Source organism: Staurois parvus, unplaced genomic scaffold, assembly GCF_062004578.1.
Source record: "Staurois parvus isolate SC_StPar_1 unplaced genomic scaffold, SC_StPar_1.0 ptg000168l, whole genome shotgun sequence".
In the NCBI taxonomy this organism is placed as follows: Eukaryota; Metazoa; Chordata; class Amphibia; order Anura; family Ranidae; genus Staurois; species Staurois parvus.
The window spans coordinates 343,664-371,645 of NW_028317964.1; the positions used below are offsets into that span (position 1 = coordinate 343,664).

The 27,982-nt window shown below is 40.3% G+C and overlaps 1 protein-coding gene across 1 annotated transcript in view; it reads left to right on the top strand.

The window, feature by feature from the left end:
* STRC (stereocilin) overlaps positions 1-27,982 on the top strand; it is a 220,205-nt gene that overhangs the window by 141,631 nt on the left and 50,592 nt on the right. Inside the window, exons 9-15 of the mRNA XM_089676425.1 lie at positions 3,099-3,208; positions 9,672-9,804; positions 10,040-10,222; positions 11,671-11,709; positions 15,805-15,972; positions 25,886-26,029; positions 27,924-27,982. Coding sequence (XP_089532551.1) covers positions 3,099-3,208; positions 9,672-9,804; positions 10,040-10,222; positions 11,671-11,709; positions 15,805-15,972; positions 25,886-26,029; positions 27,924-27,982 — 836 coding nt within the window. The remainder of the gene's footprint in view (positions 1-3,098; positions 3,209-9,671; positions 9,805-10,039; positions 10,223-11,670; positions 11,710-15,804; positions 15,973-25,885; positions 26,030-27,923) is intronic.

Here is a 27,982-nt window from a genome sequence, read left to right on the forward strand (position 1 = left end):
CCATCTAAGAATTGCTGAGCTGCACTATAATAAATGTTTGCTTTTGGTTTTTAACACCACTTTAAGGATATAATATACAGTGGGGAAAATAAGTATTTGATCCCCTGCAGATTTTGTAAGTTTTCCCACTTACAAAGAAATGAAGGATCTATATGTTTTTATCATAGGTGTATTTTTAATGATAGAGACAAAATATCAACCAAAGATCCAGAAGAAACACATGATACAAATGTTATAAATTGAGGTGCAGTTCAGTGAGTAAAATTAGTATTTGGACAACAACTCACCCAAGCTCTACTGCTCATCAAAACGATGTGAGTGGGGTGCTGGTGCTGAGGCTGGTTTTAAATCCAAGATATATGACAAAGTATCCAGCAACTCATTTCCTCATCATAATGATTTTATTGGCACACAGTGGAAAATATGGAATGCATAAAACCGATGCATTTCGGCCACAGCCTTTCTCAGAGCTTACATCAAAAAACTAAAATACAGACTTGTATAACATAACAGCCCACAGTGAATGGGGGCGGTGCATACTTGATTTTAAAATCATCATTTTGTCTTAATGATTACAGGTGAAGGTAAATCAATGAGACTTTAGAGAAAGAAAAACTTTGTCCCATACATATAGCTGCATGCATCCTAGTGTAAGAGCAGCACTACAAGTGCCGAATGACAACACTGCCCTCACCTTGGATGCATGCAATTTAGATATGGAAGTAATAAAATCATCATTAATTTATTATTTCAAAAAAAGATTAACATCCATTCTATTATGTAAAACAAAAGGGACCCTGGTATTGAGCGTATGATTCCACCACACTTCACACTGAAGTAAGGTGTGCTGTACATCACCTCCTCTTATAGGTTTTCTTACATGTTCCAAGGAAAGAAAAGAAGTCAAGGTTCCCACCATGCTTCTCCCTAAAATGTTTAGAGACATTAGAAATGTTGTTAGCATGTGGGTTGTTAGTGTCATTATAGTGTTCAGATATTCTAACTCGTCATGAATGAATGATACACCCCACATATTGAAGACGACAAACACTGCATTCTATAATATAAACAACCATTCTGGAATTGCAGTTAATGTAACCTTTCAAAGCATATATTTTCCCTGTAGAAGAGGAGGTAACTGCAGTACTGTTTTGTGTATTTTACATTGTGTACATGTGTTTGTGCCACATGGGTAAGAACACAAGGCTGGAATGGGCTACAAGACCATCAGCAAGAAGCTTAATGAGAAGGAGACAACTATCGGAACGATTAATTGCAAATAGAAGAAATACAGAATAAACATCATTCGCTCTCGGTCTGGAGCTCCATTCAAGAATTCGCCTCATGGAGTAAGGATGATCATGAGAAAAGTGAGGGATCAGTCCAGAACTACAGGGGAGGAGCTTGTGAATGATCTCAAAGCAGTTGGGACCACAGTCACCAAACAAACTATTGGTAACACAATACACCGCCATAGATTGAATTCCTGCAGCGCCTGCAAGGTCCCCCTCCTCAAGAAGGCATATATACAGGCCCATCTGAAGTTTGCCAATGAACATCTAAGTGATTCAGAGAAGGATTGGGATAAAGTGCTGTGGTCAGATGAGACCACAATTGAGCTCTTCACTCAGGCATTAACTTGATTCGCCGTGTTTGGAGGAAGAAAAATAATGACTATGACCCTAAGAACACCATCCCTACAGTCAAGCACAGAAGTGGAAACATTATGCTTTGGGGATGTTTCTCTACTAAAGGTACAGTCTGGCTTTTACGCATTGAGGGACCAATGGGTGGGGCCATGTATTGTAAAATCCTGGATGAGAACCTTCTTCTCTCATCCAGAACACTGAAGATGGGTCGTGGATTGGTCTTCTAGCATGACAATGACCCATACCGCCAAAGCAACAAAAGAGTGGCTGAAGAAGAAGCACATTAAGGTCATGGAGTGGCCTAGCCAGTCCCCAGACCTTAATCCTATAGGAAATTTATGGAGGGAGCTGAAACTTCGCATTGCCATGTGATAGCCAAGAAACCTTAAGGATTTAGAGAAGATCTGTAAAGAAGAGTGGACCAAAATCCATCCTGAGATGTGTGAAAACCTGGTAACCAACTGCAAGAAATGTCTTACCTCTGTGTTTCCCAACAAGGGTTTCTCCACCAAGTACTAAGTCATGTTTTGCTTGGGGATCAAATACTTATTTTACTGAACTGCAACCAAATGTATAACATTTGTATCATGTGTTTTTTTCTGGATTTTTAGTTGATATTCTGTCTCTGTCATTTAAAATACACCAATGATAAAAATTATGGACCCTTCATTTCTTTGGAAGTGGGCAAATTTACAAAATCTGCAGGGGATCAAATAAATATTTTCTCCACAGTATATAGGGCAGCAATGTGACTGTAGCACTTCCATCTTGAAGCACTGGGATCCCCAGCTCAAATCTAAACTGGTATATTAACTGCATTGAGTCTGCATGTTCACCCCGTTTCCTCCCACAATCCGAATATATGCTGGTAGGGAAATTGACCTCTGTCTATATTGACTGTATTATGTGTATGTATGCATGTGAGATAAGGATCTTAGATTGTAAGCTCCTTGAAGGCAGGGACTGATGCAGATTTACAATATGTTAAGCACTGCATACATTGTTGGTGTTACATAAATACCTGTAATAAAGGGGTTTGATACATCCATTATTATATATTATTGCAGGCAACAAATTGTAGTGAAATTATTCAAAAAATTTGGCCCAGATGCAGTAGATATGTTATTATTCCTTAACTAAATAGCAAAAAACAGACGTGCATAGCAACCATTCTCTTATCTTATTGGTTGCTGTCAGTTACACCAGTCTGTATCTTGTCTATTTTCACTGATTTATTGAATACACCTGAACGTCCTACAAGGAGAGTGAGCAAGCCGCTCCCTGAATTTAATATGACTGCAGTTTTATTGTCATAGTGATCATTACAGTAGATTTGTGTAATGTATTATACATAAGATTACTGTGTTAGGGAAGTGTACAAGCTCAGGATAAAAGAGACGCTAGTGAGGTACTGACAGTCATACTAATCACTTGTTTTGTGCCAAACAGATTAAATTGCTGGCAGATGGCTGGAAAGATGTGAACCTGGGTATGATGCATGGACGTTTTGTGGCACAGAGCCTGATGAACCAAAGCCAAGACGTGGACAAAATAAAGAGGTATATAGTAGTGCTATTCAACAGTGAATTTCCTGCTCTGGGATTGCATTACCTGCTACCAGCAAGTGCAGTAGTAGAGTGTTGCACAGGATCAGTGAAAGGAAAATTCTATATTTTATTGGCTGACTAGAATAAACTTGTAAGATTTCAGTACAGATCAGTGGCTCAGGCCTCTTCTTTGAATGCTTGTAGGCCTTCTATCTGTAAATCTTTTACATGTTTTGTTGCATGTTTCTGTTCTGGACATTAATAGTGAAATTTTATAGATAGGCAACCCCTACCCTCATATTGATTAGTGGTTCCAAATTAATAGTAACTACTGCAGTAGGGGACAGATAACTCTTCTCTTTATTCAGCACACTTTTATGGTAACAAGGCAGGCTAATTTCTAATCAGGATTGGAGGAGTGGAAACATGTAATGAAAACATTGTAAGTGCCGCGTGCACAATGAATGCAGTGCATAATACATAGGCAAAACATACAAAATTGAATATGATTTTATACAGAATTTACACATTTCCTTTACAATCTCCCCTCTTTTGATCAATATTTTACATTTTGATCACAGAACACACCTACTATCACCTTTAACCTGGAAACTCCTTACATTTAGACAGAACTAGTCCTGTCTCGGAGGCAAACTCCATTAGGGAGAATCTAATAGCTGAGAGTAGCTATATCATTACAAAATGACCTTTTATTGTGACTAAAATGTACATAAAAAACAAATCATACATATTTACAGTGTAATTGGCTGTACACTCAGATCCTGTGGCCAGAATGACCTTGTAGCTTAATTGTGGATATGCTGACTTATCAGCATAGTTAAAGACAATTCTACATAAAATGAAAGACATATAAAAGAAAATATGACTTCAACATGGCTGTACTACATTTCAAATCACATTAAATATATATCCCGTACATATATTTTTGTTAAAGCATTTGAATAATTAGTACCCCAGACTGATTCCAAGAGGAAACCAAATTAAACACAGTGATACTTTCATTTAGTCATTTTTGCAGTGTCTGGTGTGGAACCAGATGACTTTTCCTTCAAGTTTTGTAAACTGTACATGAATTAGGCGCTGTATTGTGTCTCCAAAAATGTCCTATATATACAGTATAAATGTCTGTTAACAATCCACAAGTCACCTGGCTTTAATTTACGAGTTCCTTCCAAACTGTTATGATCTGGCTATTGGGGAGAAAACACATACAGTATCTCACAGAAGTGAGTCCACCCCTCACATTTATGTAAATGTTTTATTCTATCTTTTCATGTGACAACACTGAAGAAATGACACTTTGCTACAATGTAAAGTAGTGAGTGTACAGCTTGTATAACAGTGTACATTTGCTGTCCCCTTAAAATAATTCAACACACAGCCATTAATGTCTAAACTGCTGGCAACAAAAGTGAGTACACCCTTAAGTGAAAATGTCCAAATTGGGCCCAATTAGTCTTTTCCCTCCCCGGTGTCATGTGACTCGTTAGTGTTACAAGGTCTCAGGTGTGAGTGGGGAGCAGGTGTGTTAAATTTAGTGTTATCGCTCTCACTCTCTCATACTGGTCACTGTAAGTTCAACATTGCACCTCATGGCAAAGAACTCTCTGAGGTTGTGAAAAAAAGAATTGTTTCTCTATATAAAGATGGCCTAGGCTATAAGAAGATTGCCAAGACCCTGAAACTGAGCTGCAACATGGTGGCAGGGCAGTACAACCCCCCCCCCCCCAAATGACCTTTTTTTTGGAAAGTAGACACCCCACCCGGTGAATTTGATGAAAGGCATGTTGAGTCCATGGAACATTTTATTTTTTGCCACAAATTTTTGAAAAATTACATATATAGGGATACCACATGTGAGAGACTTTTTGACAGTCTAGCCACATACATACCTCCAAAATCCAATGACCATCTTCAGGCTTTCAAAGGGCATATTTCCTCATATCACTTCCTTACAACCTTTCACAGTTTTGGAGGCCCTAACTTGCCAGGATACAAATACCCCCCCCCCATGACACCTTTTTGGAAAGTAGACACCCCAAGTAATTTGGTAAGAGGCACGGTGAGTATTTTTAAGATATCATTTTTGGCACAGGGTTTTGAAAGAGAATAAAAGAAAAAAATATGTATATTTCTTCGTTTTCCAAAAACTTGTGGCAACAAATGAGATCTGCAAAATACTCACCGTGCTTCTTAGCAAATACTTTGAAGCGTGTACTTTTCAAAAAGGGGTCATTTGGGGGGAGGGTGCTTCTACTATACTGGCATTTCAGGGCCAACATTACAAGTTTATGCCACACATCGCCCACTTTTCTAACCACTTGAAGACCAAGCCTTTTCTGATACTTTTTGTTTACTTGAAAAAACTGTTTTTTGCTAAAAAGATACTTTAAACCCCCAAACATTATATATTTTTTTAAGCAGAGACCCTAGAGAATAAAACGGTGGGTGTTGAAATTTTTTATGTCACACAGTATTTGCACAGCGATTTTTCAAACACAATTTCTGTGGAAAAAATACTTTTTAGAATTTTAATGCACAAAAACACAATATATTACCCAATTCCCAATTGTTTGATAAAATATCGAAGATGATGTTATGCCAAGTAAATAGATATCAAACATGACATGCTTTAAAATTGTGCACGCCCGTGCAACGGCGACAAAATATGTAAATTTGTAATATCCATAGGCAATGCTTTAAAGCCTTTACAGGTCACCATTTTAGATTTACACAGCAGGTCTAGTGCTAGAATTATTGCCCTCGATCTAACATTCATAGTGATACTTCACATGCATGGTGCAATCTCTGTTTACATACCGTCATGGGACCTCTGCTTGCATTTGTATTTGGGCAGCACAGTGGCTAAATGGTTAGCACTTCTGTCTGGCAGTACTAGGGTCGTTGGTTCAAATCCCAGCCACGGCACCTCCTGCCTGGAGTTTGCATGTTCTTCCTGTGCCTGCGTGGGTTTCCTCCGGTTCCTCCTACACTCCAAAGACATGCTGGTAGGTTAATTGGGTCCTGTCTAAATTGGCCCTTGTATATGAATGTGAGTTAGGGACATTAGATTGTACGCCCCTTGAGGGTTAGGGACTGATGTGAATGTACAATATATATGTAAAGCGCTGCGTAAATTGATGGCGCTATATATGTACCTGAAATTAATAAATTTGCCTTTGTGCTCGAGCACTGGTGAAATTTTTTTTTTAATTATTTATTTTGCTTTTTTTTTTCATTATTATTATTGTACACACTGTACCTTTCCTTTTTTTTTTTTCCCGATCACTTTTATTGTTCTCACAGGGAATTAAAATATCCATGTGATAGCAATAGGCAGTGACATGTATTCTTTTCTGAGAAATCTAGTGTCTAATAGACTCTAGATCTCTCCTCTGCCTTTAAAGCATCTGATCTCACCCGGAAATAGAAAGCAATGTAAGATTACATTGCTTTGTCCAGAGCCGCCCCTCACCCGCACATTGTTGGCGGGCAGGAGGCAAGTAGTTTTAAAAAAAAACAATTTCTGTCCCATGGACACAGCAGATGTGGGGGCACGCAGCACTCACCTGTGTTGAGAAAAGACCAGTGATGGGTGCGTCCCTGGTCCTGTAGCTGCCGCCCATCCACAGTACATTGTGGGCTTGCGGCCTGAAAGTGGTTAAAGTGTTACTAAACTCATGGCTCTGCATTCACTATATCTGGTTCCTCCCAGTACACAAAACATGGGAATGCAATTATTTTAGTAAATGTAAACTGCTGAATACCTTTTCTGATCAGCAGTACATAGCAGTCTTGTGACTTCTATCAGTGTCCTGCCAAGCTCTGGTTAAAGCTTGTAGGAGGAGTTTTTGTTCTCCTCAGACTGTGCTATGAGGCTGCATAGCCCCTCACCCAATGCCTGGACAATGCTGATTAGCCCTGTGCTGATCACATGCACCCCCTTCCCCCAAAAAAGTAAAAGACTCTTTAGCAATATACACCAAACTGAGCATGTGCAGAGTGCCTCCTAGGACTCTGTACTATTAGCAGATGGATTGGGGACTGTGGAAGAAGGGGAGGATCAGAGAAGACAGGATCAAACAGCCTTTTTACAGACTGTGGAGGATTAACCCTTTAGGTTCCTCATGGGGTATAACAAGCATTCTTTACTGCATATACAGACTGATTTTACTGTTGTGGGTTTAATAATGGTTTAATAAAAGGACATTTACGTGCCCAGGGATCCAGTACTGTCCTCATCTGGGCCGGTTCTTTGCCGGCCCAGATGAGGACAGTACTGCTTTCAAGTCCCTGGCACTGGCATGTTTGTTGTGGGAAGCCATCTATGACTTCTTTCTTCACCAACACAACAAACACTTTTCTCCTGCGCTAGGAAAGGACTCAGTAGACCCAATAGGAATGTTCTGGAATTTTCTGGAATATGCAGTGCTTGCTGCCCTCAACAGACCGGGGTGGTCCAAATACACTAGATGCAAATGGAGAAACAGATAAAGGGCGCACCGAGGTACACAACCTCTTCCTCAGAGCCAACACTACAGGAGTCTGCACTTCTCTTTATATAAGTTACTAAATGATATCAAAAGGGCTGTATCAGAACCACCCGAAGGCAGAGCCTGACATCACATGACTCGTTAGCATCCAAATCGAACATAACAAAAAAAAATATTAATTAATAATTGTGAACTATATTTGGAAAACATATATATAAAAATAATAACTTATAATAAATGTGTAAACACTTACACTTGTGGGAAGATCATTGGTGGTATATGATGAAAACAAACAAAAAAAAATGTAAGGGAAGGTGAAGAGTATATGGCCAGCATGTGTGATCCACTGCCATGTAGCTGAATACTGATAGACTGTGGGATGAGATGAGATGATGGTGGAATGAGGTGTTCATAGTGGTATATAACATGTGGGGATTTGGATGCTAACAGGTCATGTGATGTCAGGCTCCTTCTTCTGTTGGTTCTGATACAGCCCTTTTGATATAATTTAGTAAGACTGCAGACTCCTGTAGTGTTGGCTCTGAGGAAGAGGTTGTGTCCTCGAAACGCGTTAACAGGTTTGGTCATCCAGGGTTCCATCGTATGGACTCAGATGTTTGGATCATACATCTTGTTCAGTTTGACATGCCTGTGTTTTTATGTCCATTGTGAGTATGATACTTCAATAAATATTTTAAACGATAATGCACTAGGTCGGTTCGCCCTTTTTCTGTTTCTCCATTTGCTTCTTGCTTCACAGCTGGCTTCCCACTGCACACTGAGCTTTGTGCATGGTCCCACAGCCTGTCATGTATCCCAGAGGTCTGCTGGCAAAGAGAGGGAGGTTGAACATCCATACAGGTCGCCTAGGCGATCCGAACGGAAACCGGAACAAGTACCTACTCCCCAGAAAAAAATGTAATGTTCCAAATGTGCTGGGGGGGGGGGGGATGAGGACATAAAGCAGAATGTTCAGGGGCGAAGTTCTGCTTTAAAGTATATATAAAGCCAAAAAGTTTTTCTCTTCCTGTAGACAGGCTTTCAGGGCTAAAACGTGCCCAGGTTATCAGGATGTGGACAAAGTCATTACGTGAGCACAATTGACCTGTATTCAGCAGCTCACCACAAACACAGAAATCCTCCAGGCAAGGACATTCATCAAAATTGAGAAATTCAAGTGTGATAGGTCAAAGAGTGTTCACTATTGTTTCAGAATATATATTTTTTTACACATTTACTCACACATTACATTGCTTGGGTTGTAGCGTAGGTTTTTTTCCCCCTTTTTTCAGGTCAAAGAGTGTGCCAAATGAAAATTATCCAGCTAAGACATTATTCTAAGGTTAGAAAAAGGGAATCTAGGCAGGGTGAGAAATTCTGAGTACACATTCACACCAGCTGCGGTGGGACTGTGCTGGGCAGTATATCAATGCAGTTCCACTGCAAGACAAGTCAAAATGCATTGTCTTCTTCCAGGCCAGTTCACACCACCGCATTGTTTTGCATTACATTTTGGTTGTGTGTGCTGTAAAAAAGTACTGCATGCAATACTTTTTTTTAGCACAGCGTGATCCAATTTACTACCTCACACCACGCTGTTGCGGGTAGTAGAACTTAATGTCACTTTGTGACATTTCAAAGTAAACAGTGCAGTGCACTGAGATTGGTACATTGGCGTTGCTGTCACCCAGTGGATTGCGTGTACAATGCTCTGGCTGTGCTCTACCGTTAGCTGTTGCTGTGACTGGACCCTTAGTCTAAGCATTCTGTTTTCTGAAAACATTCTGATGTTTAAACCAACGGTTTCCTTTCATCTACTGTTTTCATGGTAACTATATTCTCTAGTTTTGCATTGTGGCATAATCACCATAATTAGACACTGGTTGTCCTGCTATTATATTCATTTTCTGATATCTTGATTTCTTTAATTGTCTGTTTGTCTTTTTTTGACATGTACAAAGACTTGATGGTTTCATTTGCTATTTGACATATGAGGACTTGCAAAACCTTCAGCCCTTCCACTATCCACTAGGAGACTTGGAGAAGAAGCTACTTGAATGCATTTCACAAAAGACTTTGTCCCACCGTGGGCGAGTATGTTTTTTCTTTGTTGTTTAGTTCCACAGTTTTAAACTTTTTCCTTTAAAATGATGAAGAGATGAGTAGCTAAAATATAGTCATAATTCTATCTCTCACATATCCTACATATACCTGTCATATGTGTAATAACAAATTTAGTCATTGTCATTGCACTGGGTCTATATTTGGTGCACCTTGATATTGCATGATTCCATGTATAATTAGTTAAATGTCCATATTTATTTTTCAGCTGGCTTATTCATTAGTGGATGTGTTAAGAAAAGTTAGTGTACATTCATTGGACTTTAATGAGCTCGTCATTTGGAAAAGTCTGCTTTCTGAACTCGGAGTGTCGTTTTTCCAGACGCTTCCAAACAGTCATGTGATTAATCTTCTGACAACAATACAAGCCTCTGATCTTTCACTTGCCCAGGTAAATTTGCTTCCATTGGAATCTAAAGAGATGCTGTACGTAGGTCCATGCTTATGAGTTCACAAAATCTGAGCTAAGAGCTACTGCATCAAGGGAGAGAGAGTGCATGCGAGGTCTGAATAGGAGAAAAAGCTTACTCCTCTGATGGTGGAGGTGAACAGTAAGAGCTAAGAGTCTCTTAGCAACATCCTAGTAACAAGATAGGATGGGATGATGTGATCTGTAGGAATTTTTCAGTCAGGCCTCATGAAGTATGTACGGTAAATGGACTACACCTGTAGCAAGGGAATTATTCAACTTTGGTCAAAGCTGCACAGTTTTTTATCTACAGACACCCCTTACCTGCATTGCTAGTTTTTTGGTAAAGGTGAACTATGCCTTTAAAGCTGACGTTTAGTCATTGTTTTATGGAGCTACAGCATCAAACATTAGATACCTGTAATAGTGTGTACCCCATGTCCTGCAGGCTGCTGCTTCTCGTAAAAATCTGCCCTTCATGCCGCCTTCATCGTCACTGGATATTGGCCATTGTTAAATGCTGAATAGGTTAACAGTAGTTGCTAATACTATGAAGAGTTGCACCGCTCACCTGCCCCCTTTACCCTCTTCACAAGACCATACTACTATTCTCCCACAATGCAAAATGTTCTGTGAATGGGCAGTAGGGTTCCTATCATTCATCAGCTCCTCCTCCATTCACAGAGAGTGATGAATTGTGGGAGAATAGTAGTATAAGGTCTCTGATTTGTGGAGAGAGCAGAAAGGAGTGGCTGAGCAGCACACCTCTTCATGCTAACCGCGGCTGCTGTTAACCCATACAGCCATCCACCTGCAGGAGATGCAATACACACCATTACATATAACTAATGTGTTTGGTGCTGTAGCCCGAAAAAAAAAAAGACTAAAGATTTTCACTGTAGAGCAATGCAGCAAACCCTGCTACACTGGAACCCGCTGTCAAATGTACTATCAAATATAAAGGTGCTCCTTGAGTACTGTCACATGTAAATAAACTTGGTCTGGTTTTCAATTTTTGTCCATGGATGGGCTTGGAAAAAAGAAAAATATTACCTTCAATTAGATTTAGGTATAGTGGGGTTGATTTACTAAGGGCAATGGGGCTCTTTGCTTTGTAAAGGAATTCTGCAGGGGAATTTTCTCTTAGCTTAGTGAATAAGCTCTTCCATCATCCAATCATGTGCAAACGCAAATGCTGTTTTATCTTTCCTTGCACTTGATTATTCTTTGCAAAGTAAAATTTTTACCTCATTCACTAAACCCTTGCAAAGTGTAAAGCCTATTTTGCCTTTAGTAAATCAATCAATTAGTCAATCAAGCGAGTCAAACCTAAAATTTTTGACATTTTAACTTTTTGATAAACATTTGATATTTAACCTATTGGTTAGGCTGATTATATATTGTAGTAATAACTGTCTTATTTATTTCAGGGGTTTTTACTTTTTAGTCATGTCACCCCCAAATCCAATGTAAGTATAGTTAACCCTTCATTTTTGCACATTGTGTATTCACAATACAATTCACTTTCTGTCATCAGATACATTTGCGTGCCATTTATAGGGATGAGGTGAGACAGTCAGAATTTTCAGCTTATTACTGAAAAGGTTGAACTTGACTGGGTTGCTGGAAAACCACTGGAGAGATGCATAGTGGAGTATACAGTAAGGCACTTCCATAGATTATGTCACTTCCATAGATTTCTATACATTCACATAGTGGATTTTGCAAATTATTGAATAATTGTCAATATATGTATCTAACTAATGGTAATCTATATGCAGCTGTATACTGCTATGTCTCTGTGCTGGGAGCACGCCACATGGCCAGCACAGAGTCAGATACACAAATATGCGGCCCCACAGAAAAAAGCCCGGTCCAGTGGGTCCACATATTTGCGAACGCTCGGCGGGAAGGGGTTAATAACACAATGTGCATTTATTGTTTGCTTACATTTGAGCCTGCATAGCATTTCAAATGCATTCAGTAGATCGCCGGTGCAGTCCTCTGTCTCTGGCATACTATACCCCCAGCTGCAGGTTCATATCGATGTGCATATCTTTGGGAACAAACCTGGAAAAAGTATTAGTGGCCTAAAAGATATCAATGCATTTGTTCTCCATTGATAACTATGCAACAGTGGAAGATGGGACTGCATTCAAACTTTCACCAGAGCCTGCTGGGAGAAGAACCCTGCTATTCAGTAAGGTGGGGGAGGAAATTCAACAAGAACTGGCCGAATTGAAATCCATCTGTAAACAGACAGGTTGTACTGAAATCGATCTATCAATTGAATTCAGTACAACCAGCCTGTCGAATTTTGTTTTTTGCTCGATCACTGCCGGGAGCCATAGCTGCCAGCAATGATCATTGTATTCTGATGCCTGAGAAACCGCCCTCTGTCAGAAAACAATTTCTCAGAGGGAGGGATTTCCCCATCAACAATTTCAATGGGCTGCCCTATGCAAAAGAAATGCTCAGAAAAAAAAAAGTGCCGTCACAATTTTTAACACCATCCTGCACCAACACACATGGTACTGCAGTACCATGCATTTTGACTGGTGCACATGCACTTGTGTTTGCTTGATGTGTGGGGGTGTCATTAAGAATCAAGGCTAAATATTAATAGCAGAAATGGGCAGTCCGTTATTGTACGGTTTGGGAAATCATGCTATTTTGCACGAAATACATTAGTGATAGGGATAGGTGGGAGGTCAGCTGTTTATTGTGTTTGACATTACAAATAATGTAATGTAGAGCCTATATCATAACAAGCAGTTATTATATCCATATTCAAATTTTTCAGAGTTTGCAAAAATCATTATCATTAACAAAGGAGACAAAAAATAAATATATTAGCAAAGCCGTTATACTAATATTTATTGGAAAATGAAAAAAAATTGCTCTGCTTATTGTATACATGCTCCAACATACTAAAGATCAGGATTAATCATGTTAAAGTGGTTATTCATTTTATTTTTAAAAAGAAAAACTCTCTATATGAAAGTGCTGAATTACAATGAGTCAGTAATACATAATGGGGCTCCATGGGTAGTCTTGAATAATGGAATTGCTCAATTGTCTTGATATGCTCTCCTACCTTCCTATGCTGGGAGAGGCCATATTTTTGTTTTTTAACAATTTGTTTTTTATTTTTTTGCAAACTAGTCATTTGATGCATTTCAGTAACCCCACTTTGCCTCATGTTGCACTGTATGATGGGGAACATTTTGAAAGACTGGCTGTTTGTCAGGCAGTTCTTCACCTTGATGACTTGCCCGACTGTAACATAGGCAGTTCTGCTAGATAAAAGTCTTTCTACAGAATGCAAATTTTACTAGAAGTTTCCTTTGCATCTTGAAATAAATGTCATGAAATTTAAATCTGTAGAAAGGTAACTGTAATCTTTAATGAAAAAAATACATTCCAATTCTGGTTTTATGTTGTAGACAGTTGATGATGATCCAACCACCAGAAATGTTCCAACTGATGCAGGGTCATTAGGATTCAATAAGAAATCTAAAGACTCTGGTTTGTGAGTACAGGGATTCAGCACTGCCTATGAGCTATTACTAAACTTCTGGTTAAGTTAGTGAATACACCTCCATTGAGAAGCAACACAAAATCGGCAGCACAGTGGGCTTTGGTGGTTTTCATTTCTGTCGTGCAGCACTAAGATCATTGATCATTCGGACCCCAACCATGACAATACCTGCATGGAGTTTGCATTTTTTCCCTGTGCTTGCATGAATTTCATGTGGGTACTCGTGTTATTTATTTTATTTATTACAGGTACTTATATAGTGCCGTCAATTTACGCAGTGCTCTATATATATATATATATATATATATATATATATATATATATATATATATTGCATTCACATCACTTCCTAACCCTCAAGAATAAGGTTTCTTCCCACACTCCAAAGACATGCTGATAAAATAATTGGCTCCTGTCTAAACTGGCATGTGCAAAAACTGTAAGCTCATAGAGAGCAAGGATTGTGATTGTACAATATATGTAGAGTGCTGCATAAATTGTCAGCCTTCTAAAATGACCTATGATAATAATATGTGGCATCTCATAGTGTAGGGGGCATGCTCATCCATACATACATTGGCTAGTGCTCCATATTTTACAATGACTAGCACTCTATACTCTTCAATGGCTAGTGCTCCATATTCTACAATGACTAGTGCCCTGTACTTTGCATTGACTAGGGCTTCACTGTCTACATTGACTAGGGCTCTGCTCTCTATATTCACTAGGGCTCCACTGTCTACATTGACTAGGGCTCCACTGTCTACACTGACTAGGGCTCCGCTCTCTACATTGACTAGGGTTCCACTCTCTACACTGAGTAGGGCTCTGCTCTCTACATTGACTAGGGCACTGCTCTCTACATTGACTAGGGCTCCACTCTCTACATTGCCTAGGGCTCCACTCTCTACACTGATTAGGGCTCCGCTCTCTACATTGACTAGGGCTCCGCTCTCTACATTGACTAGGGCTCCACTCTCTACATTGACTAGGGCTCCGCTCTCTACATTGACTAGGGCGCCGCTCTCTACATTGACTAGGGCTCCGCTCTCTACACTGATTAGGGCTCCGCTCTCTACATTGACTAGGGCTCCGCTCTCTACATTGACTAGGGCTCCACTGTCTACACTGACTAGGGCTCCGCTCTCTACATTGACTAGGGCTCCACTCTCTACACTGACTAGGGCTCCACTCTCTACACTGATTAGGGCTCCGCACTCTACATTGACTAGGGCTTCGCTCTCTACATTGACTAGGGCTCCACTGTCTACATTGACTAGGGCTCCACTGTCTACATTGACTAGGGCTCTGCTCTCTACATTGACTAGGGCTCTGCTCTCTACATTGACTAGGGCTTCGCTCTCTACATTGACTAGGGCTCCACTCTCTACATTGACTAGGGCTCCACTCTCTACACTGATTAGGGCTCCGCTCTCTACATTGACTAGGGCTCCGCTCTCTACATTGACTAGGGCTCCACTCTCTACACTGACTAGGGCTCCACTCTCTACACTGATTAGGGCTCCGCTCTCTACATTGACTAGGGCTCCGCTCTCTACATTGACTAGGGCTCCACTGTCTACATTGACTAGGGCTCCGCTCTCTACATTGACTAGGGCTCCACTCTCTACACTGACTAGGGCTCCACTCTCTACACTGATTAGGGCTCCGCACTCTACATTGACTAGGGCTTCGCTCTCTACATTGACTAGGGCTCCACTGTCTACATTGACTAGGGCTCCGCTCTCTACATTGACTAGGGCTCCGCTCTCTACATTGACTAGGGCTCTGCTCTCTACATTGACTAGGGCTTCGCTCTCTACATTGACTAGGGCTCCGCTCTCTACATTGACTAGCGCTCCGCACTCTACATTGACTAGCGCTCCATACTCTACATTGACTAGTGCTCCATACTCCACAATGATTAGTTCTTGGAACTAATCATTGTGGAGTATGGAGTGAGTTATTGGAATAAAAGAAAATGACAATATGACATAGTGATGTACTTGTCCTCATTTTGCAGATTGCAGAACAAGTGATTTGTGGACTGCACTCCATGATTCCTGTCCTTAGTCCAGATTATCTGCGTGCTTTACCCAGCCATCTCCTAACAAGAGCTTGCAAGTGCCTGGGGTCTTCTCTGCCTTTGCTGAGTGCTGCTCAGAAGGCAGCCATTATGCAGTCATTGCGGGTATGTGATTATGTAAGCTTCTGCACACTCACCGATGATAAGCTTTTCTTATTGGGCCTTTTATTATTATATGGCAAGTACAAGAGCTGTCTGTGTTGCTTTATACAATCAATCAGACTGCAATATGACATGACACTTTAAATCTGGTTGTTCCTAGTTAATACAAATGGTTCATAAAGTGGAGCCTGGGTAAACATTTAATCAATCAATGCATTGCTAACGATGGGCAGCAAATAATGGAACTGTACTAGCATCAGTAGCTTAAGTTAAAGCGGAACTTAACAACATTTTCTCTTTTGTTTCTGCCGCCTCTTTCTTTGGAAAATTGGGAAAAGCTTCACAATTATCTTCAGAGTTTAATACCTTTTTGTGCTGCAAGGCGGCACTTCCTGCCTTCGGCTAGGCCTGGCCCCACTGCCTTGTGGGATTGCCATGTCATACCTATCCCACGGGCAGTGTTTTACAGAGAACATACGCACTCCACACAATTTAGCACATGCACAGGCATGTCACGGTATTGTATGTCTGTGCGTGCACAGAGGATTTCTCCTCAGATGCATTGATACCATGGTCTGCCACAATGTCATATACTAGAAATTAGCAGCATTTGTGTGCATATGTAGGAATTCCCCGCGGTGTGCACATATGCTGCAGTTCCCTACCAGGTGCCAAATACTTGGCAGAGATCTCTGCGAATGTGCTGGATTTTTCATGCTGGCAGTGCATGAGAGAGGCAGAGGAGTGATGCAGGAATAAAGTTGAGTTTTAAAGGCTGCCTATACTCGCCTCGCCACCCCTGCACATGTGCAACTCGGCGTCCATTTTGTAGAAGATTGCATGCAGGCCAATAAAAAGGTTTTATTGCATAAGAGATGTAGAGGCTGATTTACTAAAGAAATTGAGAATCTAACAGAATAATCACAATTATCCAATCATGTTCAGATGAAATCATTTATTATGTAAAAATACCCAACTCCTTTAGTAAATCAGTCTCATCATATGTCTCTTCTGTCTTAAAAAAACTGCCTGCGTGCAAATGTTTTGTTATTTCACTTTGCAAAGTAAACACATTTATGTTCAATGAAAATTAAAAAAAAAAAGATTTATTTGCACATGTTTACTTCCTCTCATTTAATAAGCTCTGGAGAAAATTGTCTTGCAAAGTGAACAATCTAAATATACCAAGATGTGTGGTGCCTAATTGTTCACCAATATCAGAATTGTATCAAATGTGTGCATATTAGCATATTGTATCCATAAACTTGAGTGAAAAAAATAAAATAAACTCAAAATGAAATAAACTCAAAGTCCACTTGTGAATCTCTTCAAAATGTCATGCAAAAAATGTGCATCCCACTCCAAAAATTTGCCACCACCGAGAAAGCACAGCAGAGGCTTTCCAGAGAAATATGACTAAAATGATAGAGAAGTCATATGACTTGACTTGCAATAATATGTAGGCAGGACTCAAACTGTATTATAAAAAGCAGCCAACTGGGAGCACCACCAGAAATGGTTCTCAAATCCGATATTAAATTTATTAAAACTTATATATTGCATTCACGATGAATAAAAGTATTTAATCAACTCTGACGAAACACTTAGGGTGGACCCACACTATGTAACGTCATTACGCTACCAGAAGTATCCCCGGAATTGAGAATTGGCCAGTTTTGATATTGTGCACAGTGCTGTGATACTTCTTTTCAATGTGAGTGCAATATATGTTTTAATGTAAATATTGGATTTTACACTATGTGGAGTGCTGGTCTCCTTTTTTTTAATTTGGTTACTATAAATGTGGGATTGCAGACTTGAGGACCTTCTCTGGTGGTGTTTCCTATTGGCTGCTTTGTTGAATACTTTTCGAGTCTTGCCTACATATTATTGCAATTGTGACATCATGCCTAATAAGACTTCTCTATAACATGAGAGTCATATCCCTCTGGCAAGCCTCTGCTATGCTTTCTTGGTGGTGGTGACGTTTTGGAGTGGGACACATTTTCTGCACGCAATTTTGAAGAGATTCACAACAAAAGGACTTGAGTTTATTGATATGTCTTGTGACACACACATTTGATATAATTCTGATATTAGTGAACAATTAGGCATGTCACATCTTGGTATATTTGGACTGTCTGCTATGGTAAATATCTCATAGCATGCTCGCAGCTTTTAATTTTCTACACAGGTTACACAATCGCGGTCCCATCTTTTAAATTTTTCATTTTGTTAAAGTGCACAGTATCTGTCTGCCTTTAGTAAATCAACCTTAGTATTTACACAATTTATTGGGTTAAGATTCTTGACTCTTTTAGTATATCACCCTTATTATCTAAGCAAGGTAATTGCACTGACAGCACTACGTGGCTAATCTACAAATCTCTACAATAACAAAAACATGGCACAAGCTTGTGTAATATTAACCACTTGTCCTTCAGAGGATTTACCTGACCAGGCCATTTTTTTTGAGATACAGTTATTTTAACTGACAATTGCGTGGTCATGCAATGCTGCACCCAAATGAAATTTACGTCCTTTTTTCCCACAAATAGAGCTTTCTTTTGGTGGTATTTGATCGCCTGTGCGGTTTTTATTTTTTGCGCTACAATTTTGAAAAAAACAACAATATTTTTGACTATTTGCTATTAAACATGTCCAGTAAGAAAATTTAAAAAATCTAATTTCGTCATAAATTTAGGCCAAAATGTATTCTGCTACATGCCTAAAAAAATCCCAATACTTGTTAATTAATTGGTTTACGTGATAGTTATAGTGTTTAAAAATGGCGGTGTATATATACTGGATTTTTTCTTTTAACTAGTAATGGCGGGAATCAGATATTTATAGCGAGACTGCAGCGGGCATTCTGACACTGGGGGGAACGGACTTGGTGTCACTGACATCGCTAATAAAAATCACTGACACTGTACTAATGGCACTGGGCAGGAAGGGGTTAACATGTGGGGCGATCAATGGGTTAACTGTGTGCTGTTTCACTGTGTGCTGTGTGAGTGCTTTACACTGTAAGCACACTGCTTTGTATGGCTCTGCTATGCAGAGCCATACAAAGCAGTGTGCAGGAGCTGACAGGGGAGAGATATGTGTTGTTTATACACAGGTCTCTCCCCCGTTGGCGATCACCAGGTGCCGTCAACAAAGTAACCAGCTGTGACCTGGTCATTGGCAGCCAAGGCCTTAAAGGGCGGCCTGGGTAGGGCGCATGTGCGCCCCCTACCCGGAACTGCAAAATCACGTATATACATGATTTTGCACACCCGTGCTGTCCTGCGGAAGCAGTTAAGAGTCTTCAATATTAACTTAAAGTGTTACTCAACCCAGAACAGTAAAATCAGTCTGTATATGCAGTAAAGAATGCTTGATATACTCACTGTGGAACCTAAGGGGTTAATCCTCATCATTGTGTAAAAATGCTGTTTTATGCTGACTTCTCTGATCCTCCCCTTCTTCCAGTGTCCCCCTCTTATCTTCTGATAGAACATATGGTGTAGAAACACTCTGCACATGCTCAGTTTGGTGTGCATTGCTAGAGAGTTTTTTTTTCTTTGGAGAGTGCATGTAATCAGCACAGGGTCAATCAGCATTGTCCAGACAGAGGTCAGGGGTTCTGCATCCTCCTAGAGCAGAATAAAACTCACTGTGACTCCTAAGGGGTTAATCCAATGCATTGTGTAAAAAGGCTGTTTGATCCAGGCTTCTCTGATCCTCCACTTTTTCCAGCGTCTACCTCTACCTCTTTTTTTTTTTCTTTCTTGGGAGAGTGCATGTGATCAGCACAGGGCCAATCAGCACTGTCTAAACAGAGCTCAGGGGTTCTACATAGAAAATACTCCTCCTACAAGCTTTAACATGTGCTCTGCTGGACACTGATAGAAGTCACAAGACTGCTCAAACTGCTGATGTGAAAAGGTATATAGCATTTTATATTTACTAAAATAATTGCATTTCCATGTTGTGTGTACTGTGGGAGACCAGATATAGTGAATGCAGGGTCCTGGGTTTAGTAACACTTTACAATATGTACTACCTGAGAAGATATAATATTATTATTATTATTATTATACAGGATTTATATAGCGGGAGACAATACAGCAACGATACAGTTCAATACAAGAGGATTAGGAGGGCCCTGCTCCTTGGAGCTTACAAACTAGGAGGGAGGAGTATACTATACTTGCCTTTAATATGAGAATCATGCCAACCTATTTAGTAACTTGTTCACAAGGCTTCTTGATGGGGATGCAGCCTCAGTTCATGAGATTTTGTGCCTCTGGCTTGAACTTCAAGACGTGGGCTGGAAATTCCTGGCCTGCATAATTATTTAGAGAACAAAGCTTTAGCAAATTTCTTAGAATAGAGGCCACTTCTTTTGGATACATTTCATCTCACTTCCTGGTGTTTGTTAGAGAAGTAAAATGTTACCTCCGTACAGATAGCAAATTAAATCTTACAGAGGTTCCAACCCTTCACCACTGTGTCCAAAATTTAAGAAAGATGTTTTGGCGAGATTTTTACCTAGTTGGTGTTTGCAGGTTACTAGCAATAAATATGTTTCAACAAACAGTATGATTGATGAAGGTCCATAGCAAAACCTTCTCCTTGCCGTCCTAATTTCCATCTCATTTATTGATCCAAATTCACTTTCCATAGCTATTGCTACCTTCATAAATCACTGGGAAGCCAGACAGTGCAGGACCTCCAGTAATCCATGCCTGATAGCCATTACATTGTGTAGAGATGAGCGAATCGAACCAGGCGAACTGGAATTGGATACGAATTTCAGGAAAAATTCGATTCGCATCGAATCCGAATATTTGCCTACTTCGGGTGCGCGAATCGGATTTTTCCCGATCAGCCGGCAAAAGTGTCCCTGCAGAGAGCTCCGCTATTTCTGACATTTCTCTGACAGTTCCTTCACATGTACAGCGGTTGAAACATTGTATCTATTAGTTTCCATTTAGGATACAGATGTTTCAACCGCTGTACATGTGAAGAAGCTGTCAGAGAACTGTCAGAAATAGAGGAACTCTGCACATACACTTTTTGCCGGTTTGGAATTCTTATTTTCATCCTACTTCTTCTTCTTCTTCTTCTTCTTCATCCTCATCCTCAGAAGAAGAAGAAGAGGATGAGGATGAAGAAGAAGAAGAAGAAGAAGAAGTAGGATGAAAATAAGAAGAATTCCAAGCCGGCAAAAAGTGTATCTGCAGAGCTCCTCTATTCTGCAGATACACTTAGAGGAGCTCTGCAGATACACTTAGAGGAGCTCTGCAGATACACTTTTTGCCGGCTTGGAATTAATCTTATTTTCATCCTACTTCTTCTTCTTCTTCTTCTTCTTCATCCTCATTCTCATCCTCAGAAGAAGAAGAAGAGGATGAAGAAGAAGAAGCAGAAGTATGATGAAAATAAGAATAATTCCAAGCCGGCAAAAAGTGTATCTGCAGAGCTCCTCTAAGTGTATCTGCAGAATAGAGGAGCTCTGCAGATACACTTTTTGCCGGCTTGGAATTATTCTTATTTTCATCCTACTTCTTCTTCATCCTCATCCTCATCCTCTTCTTCTTCTTCTGAGGATGAGGATGAAGAAGAAGAAGAAGAAGAAGAAGTAGGATGAAAATAAGAATAATTCCAAGCCGGCAAAAAGTGTATCTGCAGAGCTCCTCTATTCTGCAGATACACTTAGAGGAGCTCTGCAGATACACTTAGAGGAGCTCTGCAGATACACTTTTTGCCAGCTTGGAATTAATCTTATTTTCATCCTACTTCTTCTTCTTCTTCTTCATCCTCATCCTCATCCTCAGAAGAAGAAGAAGAGGATGAGGATGAAGAAGAAGAAGTAGGATGAAAATAAGAATAATTCCAAGCCGGCAAAAAGTGTATCTGCAGAGCTCCTCTATTCTGCAGATACACTTAGAGGAGCTCTGCAGATACACTTAGAGGAGCTCTGCAGATACACTTTTTGCCGGCTTGGAATTAATCTTATTTTCATCCTACTTCTTCTTCTTCTTCTTCTTCTTCATCCTCATCCTCATCCTCAGAAGAAGAAGAAGAGGATGAGGATGAAGAAGAAGAAGAAGAAGTAGGATGAAAATAAGAATAATTCCAAGCCGGCAAAAAGTGTATCTGCAGAGCTCCTCTATTCTGCAGATACACTTAGAGGAGCTCTGCAGATACACTTAGAGGAGCTCTGCAGATACACTTTTTGCCGGCTTGGAATTAATCTTATTTTCATCCTACTTCTTCTTCTTCTTCTTCATCCTCATCCTCATCCTCAGAAGAAGAAGAAGAGGATCAGGATGAAGAAGAAGAAGAAGTAGGATGAAAATAAGAATAATTCCAAGCTGGCAAAAAGTGTATCTGCAGAGCTCCTCTATTCTGCAGATACACTTAGAGGAGCTCTGCAGATACACTTAGAGGAGCTCTGCAGATACACTTTTTGCCGGCTTGGAATTAATCTTATTTTCATCCTACTTCTTCTTCTTCTTCTTCATCCTCATCCTCATCCTCAGAAGAAGAAGAAGAGGATGAGGATGAAGAAGAAGAAGAAGAAGTAGGATGAAAATAAGAATAATTCCAAGCCGGCAAAAAGTGTATCTGCAGAGCTCCTCTATTCTGCAGATACACTTAGAGGAGCTCTGCAGATACACTTAGAGGAGCTCTGCAGATACACTTTTTGCCGGCTTGGAATTAATCTTATTTTCATCCTACTTCTTCTTCTTCTTCATCCTCATCCTCATCCTCAGAAGAAGAAGAAGAGGATGAGGATGAAGAAGAAGAAGAAGTAGGATGAAAATAAGAATAATTCCAAGCCGGCAAAAAGTGTATCTGCAGAGCTCCTCTAAGTGTATCTGCAGAGCTCCGCTATTTCTGACAGTTCTGTGACATTCACTCCATACAGCGGTTGAAACATTGTATCTATTTGTTTCCATAAATGGATCCATTTATGGAAACAAATAGATACAATGTTTCAACCGCTGTATGGAGTGAATGTCCCAGAACTGTCAGAAATAGGCTATTTCTGACAGTTCTGTGACATTCACTCCATACAGCGGTTGAAACCGCTGTATGGAGTGAATTTCCCAGAACTGTCAGAAATAGGCTATTTCTGACAGTTCTGTGACATTCACTCCATACAGCGGTTGAAACCGCTGTATGGAGTGAATGTCCCAGAACTGTCAGAAATAGTCCATTTCTGACAGTTCTGGGACATTCACTCCATACAGCGGTTGAAACATTGTATCTATTTGTTTCCATAAATGGATCCATTTATGGAAACAAATAGATACAATGTTTCAACCGCTGTATGGAGGGAATGTCCCGGAACTGTCAGAAATAGACTATTTCTGACAGTTCTGGGACATTCCCTCCATACAGCGGTTGAAACCGCTGTATGGAGTGAATGTCCCAGAACTGTCAGAAATAGACTATTTCTGACAGTTCTGGGACATTCACTCCATACAGCGGTTGAAACATTGTATCTATTTGTTTCCATAAATGGATCCATTTATGGAAACAAATAGATACAATGTTTCAACCGCTGTATGGAGTGAATGTCCCAGAACTGTCAGAAATAGGCTATTTCTGACAGTTCTGGGACACTCACTCCATACAGCGGTTGAAACATTGTATCTATTTGTTTCCATAAATGGATCCATTTATGGAAACAAATAGATACAATGTTTCAACCGCTGTATGGAGGGAATGTCCCAGAACTGTCAGAAATAGGCTATTTCTGACAGTTCTGTGACATTCACTCCATACAGCGGTTGAAACCGCTGTATGGAGTGAATGTCACAGAACTGTCAGAAATAGCCTATTTCTGACAGTTCTGGGACATTCATTTCACTCCATACAGCGGTTGAAACCGCTGTATGGAGTGAATGTCACAGAACTGTCAGAAATAGCCTATTTCTGACAGTTCTGTGACATTCACTCCATACAGCGGTTGAAACATTGTATCTATTTGTTTCCATAAATGGATCCATTTATGGAAACAAATAGATACAATGTTTCAACCGCTGTATGGAGTGAATGTCCCAGAACTGTCAGAAATAGCCTATTTCTGACAGTTCTGTGACATTCACTCCATACAGCGGTTTCAACCGCTGTATGGAGTGAATGTCATAGAACTGTCAGAAATAGACAGAAACTGTCACAGAACTGTCCTTCTTCTCATCCTTCTTCTCATCCTTCTCCTTCTTTTCATCCTTCTTCTTCTTCTCATCCTTCTTCTTCTTCTCATCCTTCTCCTTCTCCTTCTTCTCATCCTTCTCCTTCTTCTCATCCTTCTTCTTCTCATCCTTCTCCTTCTTCTCATCCTTCTTCTCATTCTTCTCCTTCTCCTTCTTCTCATCCTTCTCCTTCTTCTCATCCTTCTCCTTCTCCTTCTTCTCATCCTTCTCCTTCTCCTTCTTCTCATCCTTCTCCTCCTTCTCATCCTTCTCCTTCTTCTCATCCTTCTCCTTCTTCTTCTTCTCATCCTTCTCCTTCTTCTCATCCTTCTTCTCATCCTTCTCCTTCTTCTCATCCTTCTTCTCATCCTTCTTCTCATCCTTCTCCTTCTTCTCATCCTTCTCCTTCTTCTCATCCTTCTCCTTCTCCTTCTTCTCATCCTTCTCCTTCTTCTCATCCTTCTCCTTCTTCTCATCCTTCTCCTTCTCCTTCTTCTCATCCTTCTCCTTCTTCTCATCCTTCTCCTTCTCCATCTTCTCATCCTTCTCCTTCTTCTCATCCTTCTCCTTCTCCTTCTTCTCATCCTTCTCCTTCTTCTCAACCTTCTCCTTCTTCTCATCCTTCTCCTTCTCCTTCTTCTCATCCTTCTCCTTCTTCTCATCCTTCTCCTTCTCCTTCTTCTCATCCTTCTCCTTCTCCTTCTCCTTCTCCTTCCTCATCTCCAAGGGCATTTAAATTAAAGGTACAGTGTTCTGCACTAATTTAAAGGCTCTCTGAAGCCTAGAAACCCTTTTTATAAGTTAACTTCGTAGCGAATTAATTCGCATCGAATCGAATTTCTTCCTGAAATTCGGCGAATCAGCCGAATCGAATTTTTGAATAATTCGCTCATCTCTAACATTGTGTATTATGGCTAAAATGACACCCTTGTTTGAGAAGCACTTCCTAAATGAAGAACAAACGTTCTATTTCCCTTCCATTCAATCCAGTACTTTATATTTAATTTAAACTGGACTTTATCTTTCATTTTTGTTATTTTATGTCATTTTGTCATTTTATTTTTAACAGTGCCTAGGTCATATTTTCAAAAGTAGTTGAGTAAATCACAAATTTGTAATTGGTTCTAATATGTAGTTAATTTTCCATTCAATGGTAAAAAAATAAAAAATAAGTAAAATGGACACATGGGAGTAATTTACTAAATAAAAACAAGTAGGCTGTTCACTTTGCAATGCAAGCTGCACTTTGCAAGGGAAATTTCCCCAGTGTTTAGTGAATGAGGCTGACTTATCTTATTCAGTCACATGCAAGTAAAAATGTTTTTATTTATTTTTTTATAACTTTACTTGCACATGATTGGGTTCTCTTTGGAAAATGAAATTTCACCACATTCACAAAGCTCTGGGGCAAATTCTCTTAAGCGCAAACTAAATCAGCCTGTTTACCTTAACAAGGGAATTTCCATTAGCTTTTAGTAAATCAAACACAATATCTTTGCAGGAATGCAACAACTGTTTTTCTTTTAGTATTGGATCATCTTTTATCTAATCTGCTAGAATAATTGTTGGATCTATATGCAACTTTCATCCCATCCATCCAAACATCTCTAATGATGTTTTCATATCATTCTTATATATTTATTGTATGTGATTGTATGTATTTATTGTATGGCCCACATTGTAATCATAAACACTATTGTATGTTTTCTTTGAACTAGAAATATATCCATGATGTAGAGCTCTGGCCGGAGCAGTTTTCTTGTTTTCTTCCCTTCGCACCACTGAAGCTCCTGCATTTGGACACACAGATACTGTTTAGAAACATGAGTCTGTATGGGGAGCTGGACTGGATGCCACAGCAGGTTTGATGATCTTCCTATTGGGACAAATCTTATTGCTGTGCAGCTCTGTATCACTTTTTCCAATCAAATCACTTTTAGTATATTTCTATATATGGTCTATGAACAGGCAACAATTGCTCCTGTTGCATTCAGTGTGCAGTACTGCTGCTGAATGCAACTAATTAAAGCAAATGGGGTTGCACCACAAATGCCCTGCACCACAAATGCCCTGCAGCTGTGTGCAATGCCCCGGTTGTGGCGCATTGGGGCTCCAGGTACAGGGTTAAAACAGGCAGTGAAGAAGCATGATTGTGCCTCCTCACCACCTGTCCAACGACTCTGAAAAGTAATTCAAATGCAAATTGCATTTCAAGGTGTGGCAGTTCAGATGTTTAAACTTAAGCCCTGTACACAGGGGCCGAAGGTCGGGCAGTTTCTATGGAACTGGCTGACATTCGGCCCGTGTCTTACAGAAGCCGGTGTGACAGAAGCCGGCCAAACATCCAGCTTCTGTCGAAGAAGCATAGACTGAAAAAGGACTGCCGATCGGCATCCAATTAGCACTTCCCGCCAATATAGCTCAGTGGGGAGGTCGCAGTACTAACATTGGATTGTTAGTGCAGGATCTCCTCCCAATCTCTTCAGTTTTGTTTTTCCTTCAGCACACTGGGTTGAGTGAAAAAAACAAACAAACTGATAGCGTGTACCAGGCTTTAGCCTTAAAGCCGAGTTCCACTCACCCTGGCAAAAAATAAAAGTCAGCAGCTACAACAACTGTAGCTGCTGACTTTTAAAAAACAGCCACTTACCTGACCCTCGGTCCCGTGGTGTGACCCCGCAGCCCTTTTCACTGGCCAACCTGTATTCCAAGAGGCCGGCATCTCCAGTGTGGGCACCCGGCTGTGATAGCTTGGTCCTCTAGTCTTCTGGGACCTGTCAAGTGTTCCAAAAAACTACAGGGAGGACACCTTCCACTTCCGATCGCCTAGGCCATCGGACCGGAAGTGGGAGCTGGTACCTGTCAAATTCAGGTACCCGCTCCCCCCTTGCCCCCCAAATGTGCCAATCCTTAATGGGCAGTGGGGGAGCAGTCCATACAGCGGAACTTCCCCTTTTGGGTGGAGCTCCGCTTTAAGGTGTCTCCACTCTGGATGGAGGAGCTATGGAGCCACCCTTGTTCAGTAAAAGAAAGTGTAAAAAAAGTGAAATGAAAAAAAAAAAAACAGATTTACTGGTCAGACTAACAGGAAAATGAGCCCAGAACAATAAAACCACCACATCTAAGAACTGGTAGGCTGCAGTATTACATTTCTTTTGAGTTCAAGGCCTCTTTCACATGGGTGATCCAGTCAGGTCCACCTGTCAGTTTTTTAGGCAGACTTGATCATTGATCACAGACATACATTCCTATGGACAGACAGGTGTAAATGGACATGTCAGCCTACCCCTGAGCCCAATCTAGTTCACTAAAACAAAATGGGAAGGGATCTGATAGGAAGGTAGTTGGGTGTAAACAGCTGAGCCTATTTATTCCTGGCCATACAAAGAGCAAAGCAGGCTCTGTCTGTGTTCGCTCTGCAGACACTGAGTGGACACAGACCTGTCACATACCCACTCTGCTCCGATCAGCAGGGAATCTGTGAGTTGATTTCCATGCTGATTGGAACGAAATCTGTCCTTTGTAAAAGGAGCTTAATACTGCCATAATAAAGAATACAGTTGCTTGGGCATAATTTAATTGAGAGAATTTTATCTAGTGATTTTCATCTGTCAGGGTAAAATCTTTTCTTTGTGATAAAAATTTGAGCACATTTGCCAATAGGGTTTTGTTAGCGATAGTCATAGAAGGACAAAGCTGCTGAGTGTTGACAGGCATGTGAATTTTTCAGCATAAAGAGTATTTTTTCTCTCACAGACCCAATTCCTTTGGAGGAAGATTCAGGCTGGTGCAAACCTGACAAAGTATACCATTCT